Raw genomic sequence first — 12,775 nt, forward strand, 5'->3', positions numbered from 1 at the left:
AAACTTGCCTACTGTTTAGATACTAAACTTCATCCACCAGTGTCAAACCTGTCACCATCTGAAACGTCTTCATCTCAAGGTAAACAGTGTGCGCACTCTGGGAGAAAACTAGAAATTCTACTGTCATTTGAGAACTTTTAAAGTTCAAAAGCCTACTTTCAATATTATTGATTTTCATAGTGTTTAAAAAGCATGCAGTAGATGACAATTCTACCTAAGGAAAAAAATAAGACATGAAAGTTTTTAATTAACATTCATTTAATAAATATTTGTTGAGTACTTTCAGTCATAAAGTATGCTAAACACTGAGAGTACTCCTCAAAACTATACTCTCAAATTCAAATATATATATATAATATGTATAAAATATGATATAAACTGACGTGCACATATTTATATGCTCATTTTGCACATAAATAAAATAAAGCTTCAAGAGATTAAAAGAACAGCCAGTTTTAACAATCTTTAACTCTTATTCTAATACCCTTGACATTGCCATATTATAATATACTTCAAAATTTAAAGCAGATATTTATATCTGAATCAGGGTCATTATATTATATTAAATGTAAACTGTGTTATTACTGATAAAATATCATGATTGATAAAAATATCATAATAAAATATCACTGATAAAAATATCATGACTGACAAAAATATCAAAACATGATAAAAATATCATGCTTTAATTTATATATATAGTAGTACATGACTGTGGCACAACTTGATGGCAATTAAATATGACAGGTATTATATCACTGAAGTTAAAATCATGAGCTATGGCAAAAAAGCCACCAAGAAATAATATGCTAAGTTTGAGCCAAGCTAAATAATTTTATTTATTTGTAATCATGGGCAGCACTATTCATAATAGTCAAAATGTGAAATCAACCTAAGTGTCTATCAGTGGACGAAAGGCTAAAGAAGTGTAGTATACACATATTACATTCATATATACATATACATATATATGCAATAGTATATTATTCATCTATGAATCTAGTGTAAATCACTTATTTATCTTTTCTTGCCCGCTGATCCCTCACTGAATCTACTACTACTAGTCCGTGAGCTTTTTCAGAGAAAGAATCAAACGCAATGTCTCCCTCTTACAGATATTAAATCAATATTGATTGAGTGAATGAGTAAACAATAAATTAGCTCTTGAATGTGAACCTCTATGAAATCCATTCTGAATAGTGCTATGTTTGTAACTGCTTGTTGCTGTCTTGTGTATTGAGTATAATTAATTCAGCTGATGAAGCTGTTGATGTGCTGAATGCCATAAAAATGAAAATGTAAGGAGTCATCTGGACCCATTCAGACAATTCCTTTCTTGTCAGAAATTTCTCTAGCTAAATGTCTTCAAATAATGTAACTGCATTTTTTTTAAATAAAAAAGAAAATAAATGTACACTGTTAAAAAATATGCATTCTGTTAATAGAAACATTAAGAGAGCTCTTAAGGCAGAAAGAAAATAGAACCAAAAGAAAGAAATGAGAAGAAAGATTAAAAGTAGAATATGTTTGAATAGTTACATGAAAGCAATAATATATTTTGAAGTATCTAACTTACATTTTTTAAGTATATCAAAAATATGCTCAAACAGAAAAAAAAAGAATTAAAGGGTCTTAAAGTTCCAACAGTTTCTGAAATTGATATAAATTGTGTTAAACTGTAGTAGTTATACATATAAGGCTCTATATATATGATAATGTTTAGGCAATAACTTAAACAATAACAAAAAGTTGAATATATGAAAATTGAATAAGGCAGTATTAAATAATAAACGTCTCTAATTATTACAAGAGGTAAGGAAATAAAACAGCACAAAAATTCGTGTGTTGAGCAAAAGGACTTTGAGATACATGTACATCTCAACAGTATAAAATCTAACAAATCAGTTTCAAAATGGGCAAAAGACATAAACAGACATTTCAGCAAGAAAGAAATACTGATGGTGAGTAAGTACATAAAAAGATGCTCAATGTCATTATAATATACAAATCAAGGCCACTGGGACATGTCACTACATACCCATTAAAGTGGTTCAGTAAAGCAACAGCACTAAATGCTGTCAGAGATGTGGAGAAACAATCATTCTTACATTGTTGTTGGGAGTGTAAAATTGGACAATCACTCTAGAGAGTAATTTGACTGCTTCTTAAAAGACTAAAATACTATTATAATAAAACCCATTCATTGCACTTTTTAGCATTTATCAGAAGAAATGGAAATGTATGCTCCCAAAAGATCTATATACAAATATTCATAGCATCCTTATTTAGAAGAGTCAAAAACTGGAAGCAACCAAGATGTTTTGCCAAGGTTGAATTTTTTAAATGTACTACATCTATACCATAGGATATCACTCAGAAATGAAAAGGAATGAACAACTGAAAAAATAAAACTACTTGGAAGAATTTCCAGGAAATTATCTTGTGGGAGAAAACAACAATAACAACAGCAACAACAACAAAACAGACACATAGACCAACGGAGCAGAATAGAGAACCCAGAAATCAATTCTCTCGTTTACAGCCAACTCAGATTCAACAAAGGTGGCAAGATTGGAGAAAGGACAGTCTCTTCAATAAATGTTCCTGGGAAAACTGAAGATCCATATGCAGAAGAATGAAACTAGAGCCCTATCCCTCACCATACAGAAAAATAAAATCAAATGGATTAAATACTTAAATCAAAGGCCTGAAACTATGAAACTGCTGGAAGAAGACTCTGGGGAAATGCTCTGGGATATTAGTCTGGGCTAAGATGTTTTGTGTAAGACCACAAAAGCACGGCCAAAGCAAAAATAGACAAATGTTATTACATCAAATAAAACAGCTTTTGCACCACAAGAGAAAAAATAAAGTGAGAGACAACCTACAGAATGGGAAAAAATATTTTCAAATGACCCATCTGACAAAGAATTACTGAACAGAATATATAAGGCACTCAAACAACTCAATAACAATAAAAAAAAATCTGATTTAAAAATGGGCAAAAGATTTGGACATTTCTCAAAGAAGACATACGTATGGTCAACACATACATGAAAAACTGCTCAACATCACTAATCATCACAGACATGCAAAAAAAGTGCAATTCATTCAGCTGATGAAGCTGTTGATTAGATATCTCACCCCAGTTAAAACGGCTTATACATGAAAGACAGGCAATAACAACTGCTGGTGAGGATGTGGAGAAAGAGGAACCCTTATACATGGTTGGTGAAAATGTAAATTAGAACACTTCACTACTTCAGAACAGTATGGAGTTTTTCAGTTCTCAAAAAACTGAAAATAAGACTATCACACTCACACAGTCCAGCAATTTCAGTAGTGGGTATATATTTTAAAAGAAGGAAATCAATATGTTGAAAAGATGTCTGTGCTCCTATGTTTATTGCAACAATATTCATAATAGCCAAAATGTGAAATCAACCTAAGTGTCTGTCAGTGGATGAATGGCTAAAGAAAGTGTAGTATACATTTGGGTCAGGCACGGTGGCTTACGCCTTTAATCCCAGTACTTTAGGAGACCGAGACGGGTGGATCATTTGAGATCAGAAATTCCAGACCAGGCTGGCCAACATAATGAAACACCATTTCTACTAAAAATACAAAAAAGTAGCTGGGCATGGTGGGGTGCTACTTTAATACCAGCTACTCGGGAAGCTGAATCAGAAGAACTTCTTGAACCCAGGGGGCGGAGGTTGCAGTGAGCCAAGATCGTGCCACTGCACTCCAGCCTGGGCAACAAGAGTGAAACTATCTCAAAAAAAAAAAAAAGAAAGTGTAGTATACATATACTATCTATCTATCTATGCAATAAAATATTATTCATCCATTAAAAGAAATGAAACTCTGTTATTTGCAGCAACATGGATAGAACTAGAGGTCATTATACTGAGCGAAATAATCCAGGTACAAAAAGATAAGTATTCCATCTTCTCACTCATATTTAAGTGAGAGCTAAAAGAGTTGATCTCATTAAGATATATAGTAGATTGTTTGTTACCAGAGACTAGGAAAGTTAGAAGGGAGAGAGAATGAAGAGAAGTTGATTGATGAATACAAATATATAGTTTAATATAAGAAATAGGACCTAGTATTAAGTAGTTTAGTAAGGTGACTATAGTTTATAATGATCTATTGTATATTTTTTAAAATAGCTAGAAAAGAAGGATTTGAATAGTTCTCATATAAAGAAAAGACAAATATGAAGATGATGGATATTATAAGTATCCATTTTTTACTCAACTTTTACAAATTCTATGAATGTATTAAATGATCACGTGTATTCTAAAACTATGCATCTATCATGCGTCAAAAAATTGAATTAAATAAGGTTATATAGTATTGTATATAATGTTCTCAATAAGGTGAAATAACAGAGGTGAAGAACAGGTTATTAGTTGTCAGAGATTAGAACTATGGTGAGGGAGGAGGGTAGGAGTGATGCTGGTGTAGTTATGGAGGAACTACAGGAGAATGCCTGCAATGATGGAACTGTTCATACAAAACTTGGCTGCGTTGGTGGATGCAGGAACATGTATATGTGATAATATTTCAAAGAAATAAACACGCGCGCACACACACACACATACACAGGTAAAATCTGTGTGGTGAATTTTGTCAAGTTAATTCCCTGGTTGGGATATTGTATTATTGTTTTGCAACGTGATATCATTTGGGATAATAAGCAAAGAGTAAATGAAAATAGTATTTCCCACAAGTGCATGTTAATATACATTTTTTTCAAAATAAAAGGTTTAATCATAAAAAGCTAGGATTTTCAATAGAAAAAAATAAGATGGTATATTCAAAATATATCTGTGATTACATTAAAAGTAACTAGACTAATTTGATTTAATGACCAAGTTTGTTACTTTGGATTAAAAACAAAAAAGAATAGTCCAAATATATGTATAATATATAGATGTGTATATATACATATATATTTAATGCAGAAGGGGCACATTTTATACAGTAAGACTAAGAAAAGTTTAAATAATAGGATAGAAGAATATACTAGTAGGTATTAATAAATAGAAATCTGTTTTTTATTTATCCTAATATAGATAGACTTAAAGGTGGGAAACATTTCCAAAGGTATTGGACATGCCATAATTATCAGGCATCATATAACTGGAATTTATAAAAATTCTAAATCTACTTGTATCTGACAACATAATTAAGTATACACAGCAAACACTGACTCAACAATATAGAGAAACACACAGATCTAGTATCATAGTGGGACACTTTACCATGTTCATGTAAAACCTAATACAATAAACTGAAAAAAATCATGACTGATGCAGAGGATCAGAGCCTCTAATGAACACATATGACCTAGTTGAAATATGTACAACACAGTACTAAAAAAATTACAATATTCATCCTTTATAAATACATATAAAAAATTTCCCAAAATAACATATATGCTGAGTAAAATCAAGCCTCAACAATTATCAAAGGATTGAAATCATCTAGCATGAAATTATACTAAATAGAAATAGCAAAAGGATAATTAGAAAATCCACAAATATTTTGAAATTTTATGATACACTTTTAAATAGTCCTTAGGTCAAAGAAGTAATTATAACAAAAATAAAACATTATCAAATGAATTTTTTTTAATATATGAATATCAGTACTTGTGGATTTCCTATTCTGGCCAAGACAAAGTTGCCTCATTCTTATCAGATGCTTCCTGATGCAACTAAAGAGCTTCACACATAACATGACAAAAGTATGGGAAGCCCCTGTGAGGTGAACAGGTAAGCATGAATGACTAGGGACTTCAAACTCAGGGATTAAAAAAAAGTGCTAAGTCCCCTGGTTTTTCCTCCTGCATGTCCTAGACATGACCCTCTGAATCCTCCAATCTGAATGGCTAACAGCAAGATTCTTAAAAACATAAAGCCTCCAATGGAAACCTGTTACTCTAAAGGACTAGAGAATGGGTACACTAAAAACCAAACAAAACCTTTTGGCAATACCTGCCCAAATTCAGTCAAATACCAATGGATACATTGTCTCCCTGTTCACAAGATTTTCAGCAGGGCTTAGCATGAAGCTGGTCTTCCATCCTACACCTTAAAGAAACAGGCTCCAATTTCCCTGCCAGAGTAGCGTCAGTGGGGTGTCCTGGACAGCTGAACCTTCATACTCATCTGCAGCAATCAGACTAAATGGGCCTGTGGGAGATGGGACAAGCAAGTACTGTGCCTCCCCTTCCATGCTGACAAGTGTGGCCCAGCAAGGAGCTGAGTCTCTCCCACTATTATCACCATAGTGGAATGAGGTGGTGCTTGGTGGAGCTAGTTGCCCTCTCCTATCTGTCCACCTCCTTCCTTATGTCAGTAGAATTCTGTGGGGAGCTGAGCTTCTACCTCCAACCTTTAGTAACCAAGAAATACGAATGACCCTGTCCATCTATCTTTCCAGGTGTCAGCATGGTGCAGTAGGAAACTTAACATATACACCCACCCGGTCCTCACAGCAAAGAGATTGCCTGCTGAAAACAATAAGAAGAAGAACAAGAACAACAACAACAACAAAACCTAGATTAAATAGGAACTTGAATCTCAACATTTAATATCCAAAGTCTAGAATGATTTTGTTAAATCACTTGTCACATCAATATCCAGGAAAATCACAAGTTGAACGAGAAAAAGAACTAATGATACTAACAATGAAATGAATGAGATATTGAAATTATCTCACAAAGATTTTACAGTAATCATCATAAAAATGCTTCAACAAGCAATTAGAAGTTTTCTTGAAACAAATAAAAATATTTTTTAAAACTTCAAAAAAGAAGTTATTTTTAAAAGAACAAACTAGAACTGAAAAAATAAATCAACAAAAACTAAAATGCTGAGTAGGCTGAAGAGCAGAGTTAAATGACAGGAAATAGAATTTGAAAACATAAATACAGATCAATAAACTTTTCCCAAACTGTGTAACAGAAAGAAAACAGATTCTTAAAAATTTTCTCAGTGATGTGCGGGACAATAATAAAAGGGTTAATATCTGCATCAACAGAGATTCACAGCGAGAGAATGCAAAGTGCAGCTAACCAAATATTTGAAGGAATAAAAGTCAAAACTTCCCTAATTTGGTGAAAGTCATAATCATACAGATTTAAGAAGCAGAATAAAGCCCATTTATGAGAAACTTAAAGAAATATATGCCAACATACTTCATAATTAGTCTTCTGAAACTGAAAAACAAAGAAAAAGTCTTGAAAGCAGACAGAGAGAAAGAACATATTACTTATAGGGGACACCAATTTGAATGACAGTAAACATTAATGCCTAACATATTTTAGCTTCTGAAAGAAAAGAACTGTCAACTCCAACATCTGTATCCACTAAGATAAATGAAAACTAAGGGAATTAAATGCTAGCAAATCTACCTTTAAAGAATATCTAAAAAAATTAAGCAGAAAGGAAGCGATAAAAGAGGCTTTGAAATTCAGAAAGATCATTGATGGGTACACTTTGGGTTAAGTATAATTGATTATCTTTTCCACGAGTTTTTAAAATCTTATTTGATGGTTGAAGCAAAACTCATAACACCACCCAATATAGTGTTTGATGTATGTATAGGAAGTTAAGGTAATATCTTTATAAACAGGAAAGATAAAGGAATCTTAACGGAAGCAACATTTCTATACTCTTCATTCAAAGTGGTAAAATGTTACCAGTAGACTGTGATACATTACCTACACATATTATAATACCTGGAGCAACCAGTCAGAAAACTATACAAAGTGATATACTCAAAAATACTATAAATAAGTCAAGAGATAATGCTAAACTTGCTGAAGTAACTACAATAGCATTTGCTGGAAATGTGAAGATCTGGCAATACATATTAGGAAAAATAAGTCTTAAAATTAATTATCAAAATGGACTGGCAAACTAAAGCCTATGGGACAAATGTAGCCTGACACCTGTTTTTGTAAATAAGTTTTATTGGAACAAAGGTGTGCTCATTTATTTATATATTGTATATGACTATTTTTGTGGCAGAACAGCAGAGTTGAGTACTTTGTGACAGAGATATTAAGGCCTGCAAAACATAAAATATTTACTATACAGCTCTTTACAGAAAAGTTTCTCAATCCCTGGAACTTGTATCTCTCAAAAAGCAATAAGAACAAAAATTCAAGCAGAAAAACTTAAGAAATGGAAACAATCAGGGAAAAAGCAGAGGCTCATAAAGTATATATATATAAGTTAAGAGATCCAAGAAAGTCCCAAATTAATCATTTTTTAAAAATTAACAAAACGTACAACTCCTTAGCAAAACTGACCAAGATAAAAAGAGAAAAAAAAAAAAATTCCAGAATGAAAATGAGGACACTACTTATCTTACACTTACTAAAATAGATAATAATATAAGAATATTAAAAGCAGAAAATAAATCTTATAATTTAGACCAACTCTGCCGCTGGGCATGTGGTTTATGCCTGTAATCCCCGCACTTTGGGAGGCGAGGCTAAGGCAGACAGATCTCTTGAGACCAGGAGTTCAATACTAGGGAACATGGTGAAATCCCATATCTACAAAAACAAAACAAAACAAAAAAGTTAGCTGGGCATGGTGGCATGTGCCTGCAGTCCAGCTACTCGGGAGACTGAGGTGGGAGGATTACTTGAACTCACGAGATGGAGGTTGCATTGAGCCAAGATCGCCCCTCGGCACTCCAGCTTGGGAAACATAGCTAGACCTTGACTCAAAATAAATAAATGAATAAATAAATAAACTATGCAATATTCTTGAGAAGTAAACAACACAAGAGGAAATACGAAAACTTAATAAAACTATCTATTGAATCCATTGAACCCATTAGAATAAGTTAATAGCAGAGTCAGGGCTTTAACTTGTGGTTTTGTCATCAGAATAGTGTTTAACTTTGTTAGATTATTATTTTGAAGCTCTTCTTTCTACTATCAAAAACATCCTAAAATCATAAGGCATATTGTGATATCTTAAAAAGATTTCCTAAAAGACCTCTTTTTTAATAAACAAAACAATCGTAACTCATAAACATGGACTCACCGACTCAAATCTGTGCCGGGCACATACTGAGAGAAGCGCGAATGTAGTAGAGGGATCAGTCTGAGGTCGCACCATCGCTTCTCCCACCTCAAGCCTGGAGATGTCGGCCACGACGAGCATGATAGTGTGTCCTGAAAGGAAGACAAATATTTAAATGTAATGTTTTTCTTCTGTGCTTTGAGTTTCTGTGTCCCAAACCCCTTTCATCTGGGGGATATTATTTTTCCCCTAAATGATCAAAAGACTTTCATGGAATACCATGAGAAGAATTCCGTATTAAGGACACTAAAGTTGTATTGGTTAACTTATTTATTAATAGAATGCTATAAGAAATTAAGAAAGGAATTATTGAGACTAAGAATGCTAGTGAAAACATATTTTTAAATGAGGAGTGGAGATGGAAGGAAAGGATAAGAGTGTGACAGAACATAATTTATTCAAGAATGGAAAAAGTGGGAAAAAACTGTAAGTATAATTAACCAATAAGTGAAAAAATAAAAATAACTAGTAGTTCATTCAATTAGCAAGCATTTTATGAGTGTCAAACACAATTATAAGTGTTTTTAATTATCAGATTTTGCAAATATTTTTGAATAGAATGAGCATTCCTATAAAACAACTTTCAAAACACTGCTCAAGGAAATCTGTACTCATTTTTCTAACTTCATGTTCATAAAAAGTTTATACTTTCTTATGTTGTTTTAACTGCATATCAAGCCAACTACTGCTGGCTTAAAATTACACATATCTTAAGTTTCGTTAGAGCTTTTTTTCCCCTTTATATATGGAGGAGACTTACATTTGATAAAATTTGGGCTTTTTCACTTGATTTATGTTTCTTCATTATTTCAGCTTTAATGTTAAAATTTCTTCATCATATCAGCACATCAAATAATATTAATATTTAAATTGGTAAGGGTTGTAAGCTCAATTTGGCCAGTAAACTGGTAACGTTGACTTCCCTTTATTCACTAATTTTTGAGTGATAATGTTGGAAGAAGATTCTATTTTAGTCTAGATACTGAAACTCTGTGAAGTCTAAATATTATTAAGCATTACTCTCAGGCATTAAATTTTGTTAACAATTCTTCCAGTGAAAAATAATATTACTTTTACTAAAGGTTGTATGCTGCCCGGCATTTTTATGTTAATTGTTGCAGATTGAGCAAACAAAAAGGTACTAAGTCAGTGGAGCGGTTCAGAATATCCTGAAGGGTGGACTGGCTAAGATCACTTAGTGAGGGGTCCCTATTGGTGACTCAATGAGCACCTCAGCCTCCAAGACACCTATCCTTCAATGCTAGTCAGTTGCATTGAATGCCTCTCTGGTGACTGCAAAGGCACAAACCTAGGTTTCATATTATTCTTTCTCTTGGCCTCATATCAGATATTATGGATAATCAGCATGTGACGTGAAGTCAGATCTTCATGTCAGCTGTTATACGTGGTCAGTTCATGACACAGAATCAGTTCTTTATGTCAGCTGTTATAGGTGGTCAGCGCATGATATGGGGTCAGCTGGGCGACAGTACAATGGGGCGAGCGCTTAAGTTGCAAGTCAGAATCAGATCACTTATATTTGAATACCAATTTCCCAGCTGACTAGTCCACTACCTGGGGGCAAGTTTTGTAGTCTCTGTCTTACTGTGTTTATCTTCAAAGTGGGGATAATAATGGTAACAACTGGTAAGATTACAGCAACAATTGAAAAAGTTCTTAGAATATAGCCCAGCTAAATAGCTCCATACTATTTTCAATATACCTAAAAGGATAATGGTAATTTAACATTTACTAAAACAAACTAATTACATGCATCACTTGGTAGCTGTAAGTAAAAATTATCAAATAATGTATTCTCAAAAATGATAAGCTCAAATAATGGGCAAAATTGTTTCTAAACATGGAACTTTTAGGGAGGACATTCTTAGGAATATTACTGTTACTATTTAATAGTAGTTTTAGTAATACCTACCTGTACTAAGTGCTTGACTTACACCACTTGCAACATCTTTGAAAAACAAAGCTATTACTATGTTCATATTTGAAGGGAGAAACAGAAGATATTTTATTTTATTTTTTTGTTTGTTTTTTGAGATAGGGTCTCGCTCTATCACTTAGAAGTGCATGGCATGATCTTAGCTCACTGCTACCTCTGCCACTAGGGTTCCAGTGATCCTCCTGCCTCAGCCCCCCAAGTAGTTGAGATTACAGATGCCCACAACCAGGCCTGGCTAATTTTTGTATTTTTAGTATAGACGGGGTTTCACCATGTTTGCCAGGCTGGTCTTGAACTCTTGACCTCAGGTGATCCACCTGCCTTGCCCTCCCAAAGTGCTGGGACTATAAGCGTGAGCCAAGAAGGTTTTTTTAAGAAGTATTCTATTATTACTTCTCACCTTTTCATCATGAGGGTGAGGAAGCAATAATACTGCATGGCAGGCTTGGGTAAACAAACCAGGTTTCTGTGGCCAGGTCAGAGATGCCCACAGGGATTGCAAGTGGCCCAGGACCCACCCAGCTGCACAAAGCAAGGACCATGTTGGCAATGACTGAAACTCCTTCCCAGAACCCCAGTGCACACACGCATTCCTGAGTTCTATAGTAAACGATCTACCCAAGTCGCCCAGCCAGCAAAAGGCACCCCCAGGATTCACTTAGACTAACAGCTCTTTGATAGCAGAGCCAACAGATCTACTGCGGCACATTTAACATTCAACACTCATAATCAGAGGTGAAACAATGGAAAATAATTTGGATTTTTTTACTTGATTATTTCACATTTTGGTTATATATCTTCAAGCATATTATTTAAAGATGATTTCTCATCTTTCATAAAATACAATAATAATTTCTCTCAAATTTTGTGTTTCATCAATAAATGGGACAGAATATGTCAAAGATTGTTAAAGACATGGGTAATGAGATGTTGGGGACTGACTAATCACCAATACATGAATACGGTAGGTTTTACAAACCATATCAATCCATTTCATAGATTGGCAAGTATGGAAATATATGTGGCCTTAGACATTCTTTCTGTGGCATCTTGATTTGATGCCTTTATGTACCGAAAGTATAAATATGTCACTTTCTTATGTTTCTTGTTTATAAGAAATATGTAATAAGTCCCTCTTCAGTTATTTGACTAAACAGAGTTGATATATTTCATATTATAGACCTGTTATTTACAGTGGAAGACAAATCATCCTTTAAAGAATTTTTCTCCTTACTTATTTTATTTATGTAAATAGAATATAAATTTACTTTCTAATCATATTTTGGAATAGTAGTCAGATTTATTTTTGCACAAAAGATAGTCTAAAAACACAACCACTTTTGTGCTTTTGAGAACCATGACTATTTTTCAATAGCTCTACTCTACGATGTCAAAAATGTTTCCTAAAATATTAATAATGTGATGGGAAAAAGAAGCATTTATGTTTCCTTGCTCTTTTCCCAAAATTTTACACATGCCACACAATAACCTCAAGAACAACTATCTTACCAAAACAGAACTGCACACAGGGCAAGCTGCTGACCCAGATTTTATTAAAGATTTGGCAGCATAGGATGTATTAATTAAAAGTGTACAGTTAAGAAAAATGTTTCTTGGGAGGCCGAGACGGGCGGATCACGAGGTCAGGAGATCGAGACCATCCTGTCTAACACGGTGAAACCCCGTCTCTACTAAAAAA

At 33.5% G+C, this 12,775-nt stretch overlaps 1 protein-coding gene across 2 annotated transcripts in view; it reads right to left on the reverse strand.

The window, feature by feature from the left end:
• Positions 1–12,775, reverse strand: part of SNTG1 (syntrophin, gamma 1) — an 893,287-nt gene that overhangs the window by 251,817 nt on the left and 628,695 nt on the right. For both annotated transcript variants that reach the window (XM_011945675.1, XM_011945673.1), the window contains one exon: positions 9,081–9,211. In XM_011945675.1, the coding sequence (XP_011801065.1) occupies positions 9,081–9,211 (131 nt within the window). The remainder of the gene's footprint in view (positions 1–9,080; positions 9,212–12,775) is intronic.

This window comes from Colobus angolensis, unplaced genomic scaffold, assembly GCF_000951035.1.
Source record: "Colobus angolensis palliatus isolate OR3802 unplaced genomic scaffold, Cang.pa_1.0 Scaffold243, whole genome shotgun sequence".
Classification (NCBI taxonomy): Eukaryota; Metazoa; Chordata; class Mammalia; order Primates; family Cercopithecidae; genus Colobus; species Colobus angolensis.